General features: G+C 43.9%; 1 protein-coding gene across 4 annotated transcripts in view; it reads right to left on the bottom strand.

Annotated features, from left to right (window-relative positions):
• LOC110507225 (1-phosphatidylinositol 4,5-bisphosphate phosphodiesterase eta-1-like) overlaps positions 1-20,000 on the bottom strand; it is a 147,662-nt gene that overhangs the window by 58,875 nt on the left and 68,787 nt on the right. For all 4 annotated transcript variants that reach the window (XM_036964769.1, XM_036964771.1, XM_036964772.1 and 1 more), the window contains 4 exons: positions 15,652-15,895; positions 13,084-13,213; positions 10,114-10,284; positions 2,218-2,311 (listed from right to left, as the gene is read on the bottom strand). In XM_036964769.1, the coding sequence (XP_036820664.1) occupies positions 2,218-2,311; positions 10,114-10,284; positions 13,084-13,213; positions 15,652-15,895 (639 nt within the window). The remainder of the gene's footprint in view (positions 1-2,217; positions 2,312-10,113; positions 10,285-13,083; positions 13,214-15,651; positions 15,896-20,000) is intronic.

Below are 20,000 nucleotides of genomic sequence, written 5' to 3'. Positions count from 1 at the left end.
CCTCCTCCACCTCTCCTCCTCCACCTCTCCTCCTCCTCCACATCTCCCCTTCCTCCTCTCTCCTTCCTCCTCCACCTCTCCATCTCTCTCCTTCCTCCTCCACCTCTCCTCTTCCTCCTCCACCTCTCCCCTTCCTCCTCTCTCCTTCCTCCTCCACCTCTCCCCTCCTCCTCCTCCATTTCTCCTCTTCCTACTCCACCTGTCCTCTTCCTCATTCACCTCTCCTCTTCCTCCTCCATCTCTCCTCTTCCTCCTCCATCTCTCCCCTTCCTCCTCCACTGCTCCCTTCCTCTGCCTCTCTCTCCTTCCTCATCCCCCTCTCATCTCCCTCCTCCATCTCTCCTCTCCCTCTCCACCTCTCCTCTTCCTCATCCACCTCTCCTCTTCCTCATCAAACTCTCCTCTTCCTCATCCACCTCTCCTCTTGCTCCTCCACCTCTCCTCTTCCTCACCCGCCTCTCCCCTTCCTCCTCCACCTATCCTCTTCCTCATCCACCTCTCTCCTTCCTCATCTCCCCCTCCTCCTCCACCACCTCTCCCCTTCCTCCCCCACCTCTCTCTCCCCTTCCTCATCCATCTCTCTTCTTCCTCCTCCACCTCTCCCCTTCCTCCTCCACCTCTTTCCTCTTCCTCTTCCTCCTCCACCTCTCCCCTTCCTCCTCCACCTTTCCCCTTCCTCCTCCACCTTTCCCCTTCCTCCTCCAACTCTCCCCTTCCTCCTCCATCTCTCTCTCCTCTTCCACCTCCACCTCTCTCTCCTCTTCCTCCGCCACCTCTCTCTCCTCTTCCTCCTCCACCTCTCCCCTTCCTCCTCCACCTCTCCCCTTCCTCATCCACCTCTCTCTCCTCTTCCTCATCAACCTCTCCCCTTCTTCATCTTCCTCTTCATTCCTCGTCCACCTCTCCGCTTCCTCCTCCACTGCTCCCTCCCTCTGCCTCTCTCCTTCCTCCTCCCTCTTTCTCCTTCCTCCTCCACCTCTCCTCTTCCTCTCCCCTTCCTCCTCCACCTCTCCTCTTCCTCCTCCACCTCTCTCCTTCCTCCTCCACCTCTCTCCTTCCTCCTCCACCTCTCCTCTTCCTCCTGTCCCCTTCCTTCTCCACCTCTTCCCTCTTCCTCCAACTCTCCACCTCCTCCTCCACCTCTCCTCTTCCTCCTTCACCTCTGCCCTTCCTTCTCCACCTCTTCCCTCTTCCTCCAACTCTCCACCTCCTCCTCTCCTCTTCATCTATCACCTCTCCCCTTCCTCCACCTCTCCCCTTCCTCCTTCACCTGTTTCCTTATCCAATCACCCTGCTCCTTACTGAAACCATCCTACCTTCTCCATCCTACCTTCTCCACCTCCTCATCTCTGCCCCATCCCAAACACACAGCAATCTCAGACACGCAGCGTTCTCAGACACACAGCAATCTTAGACACACAGCGATCTCAGACACGCAGCGTTCTCAGACACACAGCGATCTCGGACACGCAGCGATCTCAGACATGCAGCGATCTCAGACACGCAGCGATCTCAGACACGCAGCGATCTCAGACACACAGCGATCTCAGACACACAGCGATCTCAGATACGCAGCGATCTCAGACACGCAGCGATCTCAGACACGCAGCGATCTCAGACACGCAGCGATCTCAGACACGCAGCGATCTCAGACGCGCAGCAATCTCAGACACGCAGCGATCTCAGACACGCAGCAATCTCAGACACGCAGCGATCTCAGACACGCAGCGATCTCAGACACGCAGCGATCTCAGACACAGCGATCTCAGACACAGCGATCTCAGACACGCAGCGATCTCAGACACACAGCAATCTCAGACACGCAGCAATCTGGGACACGCAGCGATCTCGGATACGCAGCAATCTGGGACACGCAGCGATCTCAGACACGCAGCGATCTCAGACACGCAGCGATCTCAGACACGCAGCGATCTCAGACACGCAGCGATTTCAGACACGCAGCGATCTCAGACACGCAGCGATCTCTGCCTTTGAGACGGTCTCTGCCTTTGAGCTCTACATGTGGTGTAATTTATCTAAAGCCCCAAAAACTGTTTAACCATCTCACATTCGTGTATGATCTCTAAGTCTTCAACCCTTTATAGAATTAACAGCCCAGAGGCAGGCAGGCAGAGAGAGAGAGAGAGAGAGAGAGAGAGAGAGAGAGAGAGAGAGAGAGAGGTTAATGTGGAGGGAGAGGGTCACAGAGGGGCTTACCCTCAATTCCCAGAATGCCTTTCTGTTTGTTCTCTTCAGACAGCTCAAACTTTTCAATGACATCCAGACAGTACTCTGTAGTCACATTCACCATCTGAGGAGAGAGAGACACACACTGTCAGAACACAATCACACTCACACACACAGACACACTCAGATACACTCAGATACACACATATACACACAGGTACACACATACAAACAGACACACACATCTTTTCATGAGACAGACACTATCAGACAAACCAAGCCACAATCTGACAATCAATATAGACTCCTGAGAGACCTCTGTCAAAATGCTCACAGTATTGATGTCTGGACTCACTCTGAGTACTGGAGTCTAGAATGAGGCAATAAGGTGGATGACCATAACTCTGACAATACTAAATTGCCTCAGGGAGGGGGGGAGGAGATAGAAACAGAGAGATGGGGATAGAGAGAGCGAGAGAGGGACAGACAGACAGACAAACAGATAGACAGACAGACAGACAGAGAGGGGGGAGAGAGGGGGGAGAGAGAGGGACAAGGCAAGAAGGGAGACAAGGCATTCTCTGAGAGACAAGGCAAGAAGGGCATTCTATACCATCAAAAGGAACATAAATTTCAACATACCAATTAGGATCTGGCTAAAAATACTTGAATCAGTCATAGAGCCCATTGCCCTTTACAGTTGTGAGATCTGGGGTCCGCTCACCAACCAAGACTTCACAAAATGGGACAAACACCAAATTGAGACTCTGCATGCAGAATTCTGCAAAAATATCCTCTGTGTACAACGTAGAACACCAAATAATGCATGCAGAGCAGAATTAGGCCGATACCCACTAATTATCAAAATCCAGAAAAGAGCTGTTAAATTCTACAACCACCTAAAAGGAAGTGATTCCCAAACCTTCCATAACAAAGCCATCACCTACAGAGAGATGAAACTGGAGCAAGCTGGTCCTGGGGCTCTGTTCACAAACACACCCCACAGAGCCCCAGGACACCAGCACAATTAGACCCAACCAAATCACGAGAAAACAAAAAGATAATTACTTGACATATTGGAAACAATTAACAAAAAAACAGAGCAAACTAGAATGCTATTTGGCCCTAAACAGAGAGTACACAGTGGCAGAATACCTGACCACTGTGACTGACCCAAACTTAAGGAAAGCTTTGACTATGTACAGACTCAGTGAGCATAGCCTTGCTATTGAGAAAGGCCGCCATAGCCTGTCTTCTATTGAGAGCCAGGTCTGCCTATGTGCTCACTGCCCACAAAATGAGGTGGAAACTGAGCTGCACTTCCTAACCTCCGGCCCAATGTATGACCATATTAGAGAGACATATTTCCCTCAGATTACACAGATCCACAAAGAATTTGAAAGCAAATCCAATTTTGATAAACTCCCATATCTACTGGGTTGCCACAAGAAAAGGTCAACCAGTGAAGAACAAACACCATTGTAAACACAACCATATCAGGCCAACATAGACATACAAAAAAACCTAGATGACCCACCCTAGTCACTATCACGCTCCAACCAACATAGAGAATAAACAGCTTACTATGGTCAGGGCGTGACAATATTTGTAATATTTATTTCTCGCACGGAATAGAATAGGTCAACTTTTGTACTATGGGGGATAGTAGATTGATATAGGCTAGTGCTTTTGCTGTTCGTTAGACATACTCATCTTGTTGGCTGACGAAAAGTAAATGAGGACAGTTCTTCCAATATCTTCAATATGCACCTCGGAATTGGATAATGAAGTGAAAAGTTGCGTCCCCAATGTGTCTCTCTTCACTTGTAGTCTGTGAGAAAGACCCGATCATGTGATGAGAGCCATGTGTGTGAGAGGTGCTTTGGAGCGCTCAGCACTCAGGGAAAAGGGCACAACGGCCACTGGCCGCAAAAGGCAGGGATTTTTTTAGGATGCATTACGGCCACACAAAGGGGATGCTGAGGCATTATCAAGTGCATTATCAAGTGCCTTATCAAGTGCATTGCCGGGTGCATTATTGGGTGCATTATCGAGTGCATTATCGAGTGCATTATCAAGTGTATTATCAAGTGCATTATGAAGTGCTTGTCAAGTTGTGATTGAGAGACTATTGGAGTGTTTACAGCCGGCTCAATAAACAAAGCAGAGCTCAAGCCTTTCAAGAGACTTTTTTCAAATCGTAATTACAGTCTCATCATGCAGCCTTACAGTGTATTAAACATCACAACATATAGCCCTATGTTTGTAGAACAACTAAAGTTACACTAATAACTCTAAATTAAGCATATTTCTTTGTTAACAGCTCAACACAAAGTAGCCATATGTGTGTACTCCCTCAAATCGTTTGGAGAAAATATCTTCATACCATAAAATAAAGCCTTGGAATTTTAAGCTAATCTTGTCTGCTAAATGAACTAGTGTAGCCCACAGCCATTTGGCATAGCCAGATGAGGACCTAACATAAGGACAATTCAGAGTATGCTTTTGAAATTGACTACATTTTCTTCATATCATGCTTCTTTAGAATAATGGAATATAATGGAATTATTGTGAAGGTCTAAGCTATATTACATTGAGTTATTAGACTTTAAAAAATGTAGATGTTCAAAAAGTCTGCCTCAGTGGCTTGTAGATAATGTGTGGAAGCCAGGAGATACTAAATGTGTTTATGTTAATTAACTGTTAATTACTGTGAGACTGACAGTTATTTGCTTGACAATCACCGGCTAATGAAATCCCCAGCAGTCATGAAATTTCGTGACCAACACAGCCCTATTCCCATCTCCACAGAGGAACTCTGGAGCTCTGTAAGAGTGACCATTGGGTTCTTGGTCACCTACCTGACCAAGACCCTTCTCTCCCGATTTCTCATTTTGGCCGGGCGGCCAGCTCTAGGAAGAGTCTTGGTGGTTCCAAATTTCTTCCATTTAAGAATGATGGAGGACACTGTGTTCTTGGGGTCCTTCAATGCTGCAGAATATTTTGGTACCCTTCCCCAGGCCTGTGCCTCGACACAATCCTGTCTCGGAGCTCTACGAACAATTCCTTCGACCTCATGGCTTGGTTTCTGTTCTGATATGCACTGTCAACTGTGGGACCTTATATAGACAGGTGTGTGCCTTTCCAAGTCATGTCCAATCAATTGAATTTACCACAGGTGGACTCCAACAAGTTGTAGAAACATCTCAAGGATGATCAATGGAAACAGGATGCACCTGAGCTCAATTTTGAGTCTGGGGGTTTGAGTCTGGGGGTTTGAGTCTGGGGGTTTGAGTCTGGGGGTCTGAATACTTATTTATTTATGGTATTATTTACATTTGCAAAAATGTCTTAAAACCTGTTTTCGCTTTGTCATAATGGGGTATTGTGGGTAGAAAATAGAACATGTTTTATTTAATCCATTTGAGAAGAAGGCTGTAACGTAACAAATTGTGGGACAATGTAAGGGGTCTGAATACTTTCCTACCGCACTGTAGAGAGGATGTTGTGCCAGAGACAACCCATATTAGGAGTGAAAGTAGATTGGGTGTGCATGCGCTTGTGTGTAATCATAGACTTACATACAGTATATAAGCCTTATGACAGCGTTTTACGATCGCTAGGACCCATTTCTCAATACTTAGGTCACTTTTTTTCAAAACTCTTCACACAGTGAGCACAACAGCAGTCTATGTAGGCTAAACTGTGGATCATTTTTCATTGCTTTGGCACAAAATGCATTCAATGACTACATCTTTCAAATTTCAGACACAACCACCACCAGAACTTTATGTACCTACAGGCCAATTTGCACATGATTATATACTATTTTCAAAACTGTTAAACTTAAGTTCAAAACCTAACATAACACAAAATTGAATAAGACAGCAATTTGCTACATTTCTACAGTAATAGCGAATTGAAATATATTCCACATCTAAAAAATGAAATACTATCAAAACAATTAGACCAACCACAGCAGATTCCCATTGTAGCTGAACACCTACCCAATTTCATTACCATCTATACAAAAGGGGACATTTTAGGAAGAAGGCTGTCCTGTAGTCTAAACATGGACCCAGCCAGAGGTAGAGAAGTGGCTGACAGAGGAAGAGTGACTGGGAGAGGGAGAGGAAGAGGGAGAGGAAGAGGAGTACGTATGCATGGTGGAAGAAGACTGAGAGGAAGATCAAGAGCTACAGTCTTAGATGAGATTATGGCTGCTATAATTGATCCTGTAATAAATCATGGTCTGTCAACGAGAGGCTGGTCTGAGAGGGCAGATAAATCTGCAACGCTCAACAGTAGCATCTATTGTAAGAAATTTGAGGCAAAACAACAGGTAAAATGTGCATTCTGACTGAACTGCACGTTACAGAAGTCAATTGAGCAAAGCCTCCAAACCCACTTGTGTGTAATTGTTTTTGTATTTCTGCTTAGGACCCAACGGTTCAACCTCCTACAGGCGGGAGAGGTAGGATTTTCACTGCTGTGCAGGAAACTGCAATCGTTGATATGGTCATCAGAAACAATGGCATAAAACTCACAGAGATTCGGGACAGAGTGTTGGCAGACAACATTACATTTGGAATCGTTCACAATGTAAGCACAACTACATCTAGTGTCCTGAAACAACATCAAGTCAGGATGAAGCAGGTGTACACGGTCCCCTTTGAGAGGAACACTGAATGAGTCAAGCAACTCAGGAACCAATAAGTCCAGGTAAGATGACTATAAAATACAGAACTGGTTTAGAACAAAACCAAACAGGGCAGAGGCACACAATGGCATGTTTTAAGGTATAATGTAAACTACCGTAATACCCTGACTCTTATGTTGCCTTGTGGATTTATTTTAGAGAGTCATGGAGTTTGAAGCCAGGCAAACACCCCACATATTCATCTTTGTGGATGAGGCTGGTTTCAACTTGGCGGCGAGAGGAAAGGAATGTGATTGGGAAAAGAGCCACAGTGGATGTCCCGGCCCAGAGGGGACAACATCACAATGTGTGCTGCAATATCCTCTGATGGATTTCCGTTACACAAACCGCTAATTGGGCCGTACAACACCGAGCGTCTCATTACATTCCTGGGTGACCTCTATGGAAGGGTTGGGCCATACAACACCGAGCGTCTCATTAGGATGACCTCTATGGAAGGGTTGGGCCGTACAACACCGAGCGTCTCATTACATTCCTGGGTGACCTCTATGGAAGGGTTGGGCCATACAACACCGAGCGTCTCATTACATTCCTGGGTGACCTCTATGGAAGGGTTGGGCCATACAACACCGAGCGTCTCATTACATTCCTGTATGACCTCTATGGAAGGGTTGGGCCATACAACACCGAGCGTCTCATTAGGATGACCTCTGGAAGGGTTGGGCCGTACAACACCGAGCGTCTCATTACATTCCTGGATGACCTCTATGGAAGGGTTGGGCCATACAACACCGAGCGTCTCGTTACATTCCTGGGTGACCTCTATGGAAGGGTTGGGCCATACAACACCGAGCGTCTCATTACATTCCTGGGTGACCTCTATGGAAGGGTTGGGCCATACAACACCGAGCGTCTCATTACATTCCTGGATGACCTCTATGGAAGGGTTGGGCCGTACAACACTGAGCGTCTCATTAGGATGACCTCTATGGAAGGGTTGGGCCATACAACACCGAGCGTCTCATTACATTCCTGGGTGACCTCTATGGAAGGGTTGGGCCATACAACACCGAGCGTCTCATTACATTCCTGGGTGACCTCTATGGAAGGGTTGGGCCGTACAACACCGAGCGTCTCATTAGGATGACCTCTATGGAAGGGTTGGGCCATACAACACCGAGCGTCTCATTACATTCCTGGATGACCTCTATGGAAGGGTTGGGCCATACAACACCGAGCGTCTCATTAGGATGACCTCTATGGAAGGGTTGGGCCATACAACACCGAGCGTCTCATTAGGATGACCTCTATGGAAGGGTTGGGCCATACAACACCGAGCGTCTCATTACATTCCTGGGTGACCTCTATGGAAGGGTTGGGCCATACAACACCGAGCGTCTCATTAGGATGACCTCTATGGAAGGGTTGGGCCATACAACACCGAGCGTCTCACTACATTCCTGGATGACCTCTATGGAAGGGTTGGGCCATACAACACCGAGCGTCTCATTAGGATGACCTCTATGGAAGGGTTGGGCCATACAACACCGAGCGTCTCATTAGGATGACCTCTATGGAAGGGTTGGGCCATACAACACCGAGCGTCTCACTACATTCCTGGATGACCTCTATGGAAGGGTTGGGCCATACAACACCGAGCGTCTCACTACATTCCTGGATGACCTCTATGGAAGGGTTGGGCCATACAACACCGAGCGTCTCATTACATTCCTGGATGACCTCTATGGAAGGGTTGGGCCATACAACACCGAGCGTCTCATTAGGATGGCCTCTATGGAAGGGTTGGGCCAGGTGAGGAAAGGGTTGCAGTGAGGTGAAATCGGCCAATGTTTGTAATTGTATGGGACAGTGTGGCATTTCACCACTCCCATACAGTCACAGAGTGGTTTACAGCCCATCCCAGGATGGTGTCACTTCTCCTCCTTCCTTATTCTCCATTCCTCAACCCCATAGAGGAATTATTTTCCTCATGGAGGTGGAAGGTTTATGACCACCATCCACATGATCAAATGTCCCTCCTCGTTGCAATAAATGCTGGATGCCTGGACATATCTGCAGAAGATTGCCAGGGATGGACCAGGCATGCCATAAGATTCTTTCCTAGGTGTATTGCCCAAGATGACATAAGATGTGATGTGGATGAGAACCTGTGGCCAAATCTAGAAGACAGGGTTGACTGGCATTGCTACTGTATCTGTATCGGTAGATGGTGTATATACAAATTATTGTATTGTGCCATAAAAATGACATACAACCTATTGAAGCATATTGCATATGTCTGATTCATTCCTGTAACATAAACTGCAGGGAATTCTAAACAGTAGAGAGGTGTCATTCTTGTGTGGTAAAGACATTTTTAAAAAGAAAACATTGTGTAACCTGTTGTTAGTGTTGTTTAGGTCATTGTTTTATGAGTGACAAAGTGTGCTTGTTGGGTGACAACATTTGCTAGTGTTCTGGAAGAATGAGTTGATTTGAGACATGTATGAAGTGTTTTGGTCGTTTTAGTGCATTTTGGATGTGAAATGAACCCTCTGTGCCAAGCTGAAAGTTTGTTAGGAGAACTGTGTGAAGAGTTTTGAAAAAAGTGACCTAATTATTGAGAAATGGGTCCTAGCGATTGTAAATCACTGTGATTCAAAAGGATCTCTGTGGACCTCGTAAAGATTTGTAATTTAATGTTTACACTGTATTACCTTTCGTTGTGGCATAAACACAACCCGTCAAATGTTTTCATCTGATTGTCAAACTACCACTTCAAAAAGGACTCATTCACTAGGCCGCTCACGTTCATCCACTAACAACACATCTCCAGCCTCCAAACACTGGTGAATGGAACGAGTCATCTGGTACACAAAACATCACAAAGTGTCATGACATTTGACGAATGTCATTAGACCAGAATTTATGCGTCCACAGCTGTCCGCACGCCTCAGTGTCGGCCGCTCATCTCTGCCTTGGATAAATGTCCGTGTTCTCGTCGAACCACATCACATTTTGGAGCGCAGACTACACCACCTGTTAAAGTCCATTCACTCGTGAATGAGTGATGTAATAGCCTACAGTTTTCTTGACATTTTGTTGTAATTATTGTGATTGGCTCATGTTTTACCGGTACGGAGTACCCCTACTATTTATTTTGCCGGGATGCAGTACTAGACAGTAGCGGCCTTACCTTCAACACTGACTCTACTACAGATCGCTAAAGCTACATCATCTAGTTTGGTCTTTCTGTGAACCCTGACCTTCTGTTCGTTGAGCAGGAAGTTGGCCAGCTCGTCGGCAGTCAGGTGGTCCTTCCTGTCACTGTATCCCATGAGCAGCAGATACAGGTCCCGCCGGAGAGACATCATCTTATAAAACACACTGAACTCCTCAAATGTCAACGTGCCCTGTTGGTCATCCGAGTCCGCTTCCTGTGGGAAAGGGAAGTTATGTCACCATTAGAGAGGGTCTACATTGGTCAGGTGACCCTCTGTTCCAAACTGTGCCTTTACACCTCTTTTGTCTGTAACCATCTGGTTATTAAACACACAGCCATGGTGCCCTAACATGAACCAAACAACTCTAATTAACATCTGGTACATTCACACACAGCCATGGTGCCCTAACATGGACCAAACAACTCTAGTAACCATCTGGTATTTAAACACACAGCCATGGTGCCCTAACATGGACCAAACAACTCTAATTAACATCTGGTTATTAAACACACAGCCATGGTGCCCTAACATGAACCAAACAACTCTAATTAACATCTGGTACATTCACACACAGCCATGGTGCCCTAACATGAACCAAACAACTCTAATTAACATCTGGTACATTCACACACAGCCATGGTGCCCTAACATGGACCAAACAACTCTAATTAACATCTGGTTATTAAACACACAGCCATGGTGCCCTAACATGAACCAAACAACTCTAATTAACATCTGGTACATTCACACACAGCCATGGTGCCCTAACATGAACCAAACAACTCTAATTAACATCTGGTACATTCACACACAGCCATGGTACCCTAACATGAACCAAACAACTCTAGTAAACATCTGGTACATTCACACACAGCCATGGTGCCCTAACATGAACCAAACAACTCTAGTAAACATCTGGTTATTAAACACACAGCCATGGTGCCCTAACATGAACCAAACAACTCTAATTAACATCTGGTACATTCACACACAGCCATGGTGCCCTAACATGAACCAAACAACTCTAGTAAACATCTGGTTTCTAAACACACAGCCATGGTGCCTTAACATGAACCAAACAACTCTAGTAACCATCTGGTAAATTCACACACAGCCATGGTGCCTTAACATGGACCAAACAACTCTAATTAACATCTGGTACATTCACACACAGCCATGGTACCCTAACATGGACCAAACAACTCTAGTAAACATCTGGTACATTCACACACAGCCATGGTGCCCTAACATGAACCAAACAACTCTAATTAACATCTGGTTATTAAACACACAGCCATGGTGCCCTAACATGAACCAAACAACTCTAGTAACCATCTGGTATTTAAACACACAGCCATGGTGCCCTAACATGGACCAAACAACTCTAGTAACCATCTGGTTATTAAACACACAGCCATGGTGCCCTAACATGAACCAAACAACTCTAGTAACCATCTGGTTATTAAACACACAGCCATGGTGCCCTAACATGAACCAAACAACTCTAGTAACCATCTGGTTATTAAACACACAGCCATGGTGCCCTAACATGGACCAAACAACTCTAATTAACATCTGGTACATTCACACACAGCCATGGTGCCCTAACATGGACCAAACAACTCTAGTAAACATCTGGTTATTAAACACACAGCCATGGTGCCCTAACATGAACCAAACAACTCTAATTAACATCTGGTACATTCACACACAGCCATGGTGCCCTAACATGGACCAAACAACTCTAATTAACATCTGGTACATTCACACACAGCCATGGTACCCTAACATGAACCAAACAACTCTAGTAAACATCTGGTTATTAAACACACAGCCATGGTGCCCTAACATGAACCAAACAACTCTAGTAAACATCTGGTTATTAAACACACAGCCATGGTGCCCTAACATGGACCAAACAACTCTAGTAACCATCTGGTTATTAAACACACAGCCATGGTGCCCTAACATGGACCAAACAACTCTAATTAACATCTGGTATTTAAACACACAGCCATGGTGCCCTAACATGGACCAAACAACTCTAGTAACCATCTGGTACATTCACACACAGCCATGGTACCCTAACATGAACCAAACAACTCTAGTAAACATCTGGTTATTAAACACACAGCCATGGTGCCTTAACATGAACCAAACAACTCTAGTAACCATCTGGTACATTCACACACAGCCATTGTGCCCTAACATGAACCAAACAACTCTAATTAACATCTGGTACATTCACACACAGCCATGGTGCCTTAACATGAACCAAACAACTCTAATTAACATCTGGTACATTCACACACAGCCATGGTGCCCTAACATGAACCAAACAACTCCAAGGACATTGTCATGTGAGCACAGAAAAGGCGTTCTGACATTGTCCTTGTTCGGTTTATACAACAATTCACTCCTGGCGGTGCCCTAAAAATAGTCTAAATAAAATAGTGGACTATAAACCAACTGTATTATCTGACCCTAATGCCCAGCACTCGCAGACACGCCTGTCATTTAAATCGCATAGGGCTACATCCTGAATGGCACCCTACTCCCTACATAGTGCACTAGTTTTGACCAGAGCCCTATAGAGCACTACTCCCTACATAGTGCACTAGTTTTGACCAGAGCCCTATAGAGCACTACTCCCTACATAGTGCACTAGTTTTGACCAGAGCCCTATGGTCCCATTATAAACCCGTGAGAGAAAACATTAGCTAAAGCTTTGGATCTTGGTTGGAAGGTGGGATTTGCTTCCAGGTAGCAGCAGGAGTACTAAGTACTACTGTCACAGTTGTCACTATCTGGCTCGAGAAGACAGAAGACTGATGTTCTCTAAATCTAACCACTAAACCTTACCGTAGCCCTATCCTGGATGTAAATAAACACCTCCTAACTGCTCATCAATTGTCAGGTGAGGTTTAGTTAGAACGCATCCCTCCTATGTCTTCTCTAGTCAGATAGTGTAGTGACAGATGACAGGTATTTCACCTCTGACCCGTGACTGACCTGGAACATGTGTTTGACCTTCCTGCGGGGCAGGTTGACGTTCATCTTGTGCAGTAGCTGGTAGATCTCCTCCATGTTCAACAAACCATCCCCGTTCTTATCAGCCTCCTCAAACGTCTGCTTCATCCACCTACACGAGTTAAGGACACAGCCACGATGATGATGATGATGGTGTGGTATACAAATACGCCTTCATCAGCAACCAGTGAATACACCACTATCCCTCAACTCTCACTGTGTGTGTGTGTGTGTGTGTGTGTGTGTGTGTGTGTGTGTGTGTGTGTGTGTGTGTGTGTGTGTGTGTGTGTGTATGTGTGTGTGTGTGTGTGTGTGTGTGTGTGTGTGTGTGTGTGTGTGTGTGTGTGTAGGAAGGGTAGGAGGGTGGGAGGCTTTTCAAAAACACAGGACCATATTTTGTCAGTCGTCAAATCCAGTCAGACCAGAACAACGCTCCAAGGCACACACACACATACACACACTGCATTCAGCAGAAATATAAACACACACACTGCATTCAGCAGACAGAGGAGGAAATGAAAAGAGGGAGAGCACTTTCTTTTTGGGAAGAACGGAAACAAAGCAGAGGAACAAAGAAGGTGTCAAAAAAAATGTCAAAGAAGAGGAACAAAGAAGATGTCAAAGAAGAGGAACAAAGAAGATGTCAAAGCAGAGGAACAAAGAAGATGTCAAAGAAGAGGAACAAAGAAGATGTCAAAGAAGAGGAACAAAGAAGATGTCAAAGAAGAGGAACAAAGAAGATGTCAAAGCAGAGGAACAAAGAAGATGTCAAAGAAGAGGAACAAAGAAGATGTCAAAGAAGAGGAACAAAGAAGATGTCAAAGAAGAGGAACAAAGAAGATGTCAAAGAAGAGGAACAAAGAAGATGTCAAAGAAGAGGAACAAAGCAGAGGATCAAAGAAGATGTCAAAGAAGATGTCAAAGAAGAGGAACAAAGCAGAGGATCAAAGAAGATGTCAAAGAAGATGTCAAAGAAGATGTCAAAGAAGATGTCAAAGAAGAGGAACAAAGCAGAGGATCAAAGAAGATGTCAAAGAAGATGTCAAAGAAGATGTCAAAGAAGATGTCAAAGAAGAGGAACAAAGCAGAGGATCAAAGAAGATGTCAAAGAAGATGTCAAAGAAGAGGAACAAAGCAGAGGATCAAAGAAGATGTCAAAGAAGATGTCAAAGAAGATGTCAAAGAAGAGGAACAAAGCAGAGGATCAAAGAAGATGTCAAAGAAGATGTCAAAGAAGATGTCAAAGAAGATGTCAAAGAAGATGTCAAAGAAGAGGAACAAAGCAGAGGATCAAAGAAGATGTCAAAGAAGATGTCAAAGAAGATGTCAAAGAAGATGTCAAAGAAGAGGAACAAAGAAGATGTCAAAGAAGAGGAACAAAGAAGATGTCAAAGAAGATGTCAAAGAAGAGGAACAAAGAAGATGTCAAAGAAGATGTCAAAGAAGAGGAACAAAGAAGATATCGAAGAAGATGTTAAAGAAGAGGAACAAAGAAGATGTCAAAGAAGATGTCAAAGAAGAGGAACAAAGAAGATGTCAAAGAAGAGGAACAAAGAAGATGTCAAAGCAGAGGAACAAAGAAGATGTCAAAGAAGATGTCAAAGAAGATGTCAAAGAAGATGTCAAAGAAGAGGAACAAAGCAGAGGATCAAAGAAGATGTCAAAGAAGATGTCAAAGAAGAGGAACAAAGCAGAGGATCAAAGAAGATGTCAAAGAAGATGTCAAAGAAGATGTCAAAGAAGAGGAACAAAGCAGAGGATCAAAGAAGATGTCAAAGAAGATGTCAAAGAAGATGTCAAAGAAGATGTCAAAGAAGATGTCAAAGAAGAGGAACAAAGCAGAGGATCAAAGAAGATGTCAAAGAAGATGTCAAAGAAGATGTCAAAGAAGATGTCAAAGAAGAGGAACAAAGAAGATGTCAAAGAAGAGGAACAAAGAAGATGTCAAAGAAGATGTCAAAGAAGAGGAACAAAGAAGATGTCAAAGAAGATGTCAAAGAAGAGGAACAAAGAAGATATCGAAGAAGATGTTAAAGAAGAGGAACAAAGAAGATGTCAAAGAAGATGTCAAAGAAGAGGAACAAAGAAGATGTCAAAGAAGAGGAACAAAGAAGATGTCAAAGCAGAGGAACAAAGAAGATGTCAAAGAAGATGTCAAAGAAGAGGAACAAGGAAGATGTCAAAGAAGAGGTACAAAGAAGATGTCAAAGAAGATGTCAAAGAAGAGGAACAAAGAAGATATCGAAGAAGATGTTAAAGAAGAGGAACAAAGAAGATGTCAAAGCAGAGGAACAAAGAAGATGTCAAAGAAGAGGAACAAAGAAGATGTCAAAGCAGAGGAACAAAGAAGATATCGAAGAAGATGTCAAAGAAGAGGAACAAGGAAGATGTCAAAGAAGAGGAACAAAGAAGATGTCAAAGAAGAGCATAAAAGTGTGTCACTCAACAGATTGAACAATACTGGTTAGGCGTAAGGTAGGGACAGCAGGGTATGCGGTGTAATAAGGATATGTGTGTGTGTGCATGAGCGTGTTAGTCTTAAAAGGATATTGGTCGTGGGTGCGTTGTCGTTTGGCCAGTGAGTCCTCGTCACTGATGCCAGCCATCAGGTATTGTAGTCCTGTCACCCAGGTCCGAGCCTCCTCAGGGTTAGAGGTCACCAGGTCTAGGGACTCCATGTGGTTGCCATGATAAACGGTGAAACAGCAGGCCGGGTCGAAACTGTTCTCCGCATGGCGGTGGAAGATGTCTGACTGACGGCCCTCCGTCACCTTGTACAGCGAATCAATAGTGACTGTAAGAGAAAGAGGGTGGGACAAGAAGAGAGAGAGAGAACCATTTAGAGTTAGGAGACAGAGCAAGAATCGGAATATTCCATAGCACTGAGATATCTTGGGAATACATTAAGTATCTTTCCTTTGTGATCAAAATGGATGAAAACGAACAAAAGTCTGTTAGGAGACCAACAAGTAAAGCTTTTGATAGCTGCTAGGGCGATGATAGTTTCCTCCCTTCTTAAATAATGAATGAAGACATCAATGAGGAGAAGTTAGAGATAAACACGTAACCAGACAGACACTGCAGGCCAATTAACTGACTGGCATACCCTGAAGTCACAGCAGCACTACTGTAGTCAACAACATGGCTTCTGTTTGACTCCTGATACTCAGCCAGGACACACCCTCTAGACAATGTCAGGACACACAGGGAGGGAGGGAGGGAGGGAGGGAGGGAGGGAGGGAGGGAGGGAGGGAGGGAGGGAAAGAGAGAGATAGATAGAGAGATAGATAGAGTGATATATATAGAGATAGATATAGAGATAGATAGATAGATAGATAGATAGATAGATAGATAGATAGATAGATAGATAGATAGATAGATAGATAGATAGATAGATAGATAGATAGATAGATAGATAGATAGATAGATAGATAGATAGATAGATAGATAGATAGATAGATAGATACCAATTAGGATCTGGCAAAAAATACTTGAATCAGTTATAGAACCCATTGCCCTTTATGGATGTGAGGATTGGGGTCCGCTCACCAACAAATAATTCACAAAATGGGACAAACACCAATTTGACTCCGCATGCAGAATTCTGTAAAAGTATCTTCTGTGTACAACGTGAAAGACCAAATAATGCATGCAGAGCAGAATTAGGCCGATAACCCGTAGTTATCAAAATCCAGAAAAGAGACGTTAAATTCTACAACCACCCAAAAGGAAGTGATTCCCAAACTTTCCATAATAATGCCATCACCTACAGAGAGATGAACCTGGAGAGAAGTCCCCTAAGCCAGCTGGTTCTGGGGCTCTGTTCACAAACACAATCACACCCCACAGAGCCCCAGGACAGCTGGCAGAATACCTGACCACTGTGACTGACCCAAACTTAAGAACATCTTTGACTATGTACAGACTCAGTGAGCATAGCCTTGCTATTGAGAAAGGCTGCCGTAGGCAGACCTGGCTCTCAAGAGAAGACAGGCTATGTACACACTGCCCACAAAATGAGGTGGAAACTGAGATGCAATTCCTAACCTCCTGCCAAATGTATGACCATATTAGAGACACATATTTCCCTCAGATTACACAGATCCACAAATAATTTGAAAACAAATCAAACATTGATACACTCTAGAGGTCGACCGATTATGATTTTCCCACGCCGATACCGATACCGATTATTGGAGGACAAAAAAAAAAGAAGCTGATACCGATTAATCGGCCGATTTTTAAAATGTATTTGTAATATTGACAATTACAACAATACTGAATGAACACTTATTTTAACTTAATATAATACATCAATAAAATAAATTTAGCCTCAAATAAATAATGAAACATGTTCAATTTGGTTTAAATAATGCAAAAACAAAGTGTTGGAGAAGAAAGTAAAAGTGCAATATGTGCCATGTAAGAAAGCTAACGTTTAAGTTCCTTGCTCAGAACATGAGAACATATGAAAGCTGGTGGTTCCTTTTAACATGAGTCTTCAATATTCCCAGGTAAGAAGTTTTAGGTTGTAGTTATTATAGGAATTATAGGAGTATTTCTCTCTATACCATTTGTATTTCATATACCTTTGACTATTGGATGTTCTTATAGGCACTTTAGTATTGCCAGTGTAACAGTATTGCTTCCGTACCTCTTCTCGCTCCTACCTGGGCTCGAACCAGGAACACATCGACAACAGCCACCCTCGAAGCAGCTTTAACCATGCAGAGCAAGGGGAACAACTACTCCAAGTCTCAGAGCGAGTGACGTTTGAAATGCTATTAGCGCGCACTCCCCTAACTAGCTAGCCATTTCACATCACATCGTTACACCAGCCTAATCTCGGGAGTTGATAAGCTTGAAGTCATAAACGGCAGAGCTGCTGGCAAAACACACGAAAGTGCTGTTTGAATAAATGCTTATGAGCCTGCTGGTGCCTACCATCGCTCAGTCAAACTGCTCTATCAAATCAGACTTAATTATAACATAATAACACACAGAAATACGAGCCTTAGGTCATTAATATGGTCGAATCCGGAAACTATCATCTCAAAAACAAGACGTTTATTCTTTCAGTGAAATACAGAACCGTTCTATATTTTATTTAACGGGTGGCATCCATCAGTCTAAATATTCCTGTTACATTGCACAACCTTCAGTGTTATGTCATAATTACGTAAAATTCTGACAAATTATTGCGCAATGAGCCAGGCTGCCCAAACTGTTGCATATACCCTGACTCTGGGTGCAATGAACGCAAGAGAAATGACACAATTTCACCTGGTTAATATTGCCTGCTAACCTGGATTTATTTTAGCTAAACACGCAGGGTTAAAAAAAATATAGACTTCTGTGTATTGATTTTAAGAAAGTCATTGATGTTTATGGTTTGGTACACGTTGGAGCAACGGCAGTCCTTTTTCGCGAATGCGCACCGCATCGATTATATGCAACGCAGGACACGCTAGATAAACTAGTAATATCATCAACCATGTGTAGTTATAACTAGGGATTATGATTGATTAAGTTTAATGCTAGCTAGCAACTTAGCTTGGCTTCTTACTGCATTCGCGTAACAGGCGGGCTCCTCGTGAGGCAGATGGTTAGAGCGTTGGACTAGTTAACTGTAAGATTGCAAGATTGGATTCCTGAGCTGACAAGATAAAAATATGTCGTTCTGCCCCTGAACAAGGCGGTTAACCCACTGTTCCTAGGCCGTCATTGAAAAAAAAGAATGTGTTCTTAACTGACTTGTCTAGTTAAATAAAGGTAAAATAAAGGTAAAAATGGGCAAAATCGGCGTCCAAAATTACCGATTTCCGATTGTTATGAAAACTTGAAATCGGCCCTAATTATTCGGTCATTCCGATTAATCGGTCGACCTCTAATGCACTATCTGTGAGGTGAAATACTACAGTATGGCATCACAGCAGAAAGATTTGTGGCCAGTTGACATGGGAAAAGGGTAACCAGTGGAACACAAATGACATTCTAAATACCACCAATATTTATCTTTATTTATCTTCCCTTTCATACTTCAACTATTTGTACATTGGAACAAAGTCAATAAAATAATATTTTAAATGAATTTATTATTTTAAACTTTTGTGTAATGTTTACAGTTATTTTCAGATATTTTTTATTTCCTTTGTTTATTTCCCTTTTATTTATTGTCTATTTCACTTGCTTTGGGAATGTAAACATATGTTTCCCATGACAATAAAGGCCCCAAATTGAATTGAAATTAAGAGAATGAGGGAATGTGGGAGGGAGAGAGGGACACAGACTGAGAGGGAGATCTATACTTCAGTCCTGGAACAGAACAGAACCACACTGAGAGGGAGATCTATACTCCAGTCCTGGAACAGAACCAGACAGAGAGGGAGACTTAAACTCCAGTCCTGGAACAGAACCAGACAGAGAGGGAGATCTATACTCTAGTCCTGGAACAGAACCAGACAGAGAGGGAGATCTAAACTCCAGTCCTGGAACAGAACAGAACCAGACAGAGAGGGAGATGTATACTCCAGTCCTGGGACAGAACAGAACCAGACAGAGGGGGAGATCTATACTCCAGTCTTGGAACAGAACCAGACAGAGAGGGAGATCTATACTCCAGTCCTTGAACAGAACAGAACCAGACAGAGAGGGAGAGTTATTCTCCAGTCCTGGGACAGAACAGAACCAGACAGAGAGGGAGATCTATACTCCAGTCCTGGAACAGAACCAGACAGAGAGGGAGATCTATACTCCAGTCCTGGAACAGAACAGAACCAGACAGAGAGGGAGAGTTATACTCCAGTCCTGGGACAGAACAGAACCAGACAGAGAGGGAGAGTTATACTCCAGTCCTGGGACAGAACAGAACCAGACAGAGAGGGAGATCTATACTCCAG

The sequence above is a fragment of the Oncorhynchus mykiss genome, chromosome 27 (assembly GCF_013265735.2).
Source record: "Oncorhynchus mykiss isolate Arlee chromosome 27, USDA_OmykA_1.1, whole genome shotgun sequence".
Taxonomy (NCBI): Eukaryota; Metazoa; Chordata; class Actinopteri; order Salmoniformes; family Salmonidae; genus Oncorhynchus; species Oncorhynchus mykiss.
The sequence above is the reverse complement of the archived record's forward strand: the minus strand, read 5'-3'. Positions and strand labels throughout refer to the sequence as shown.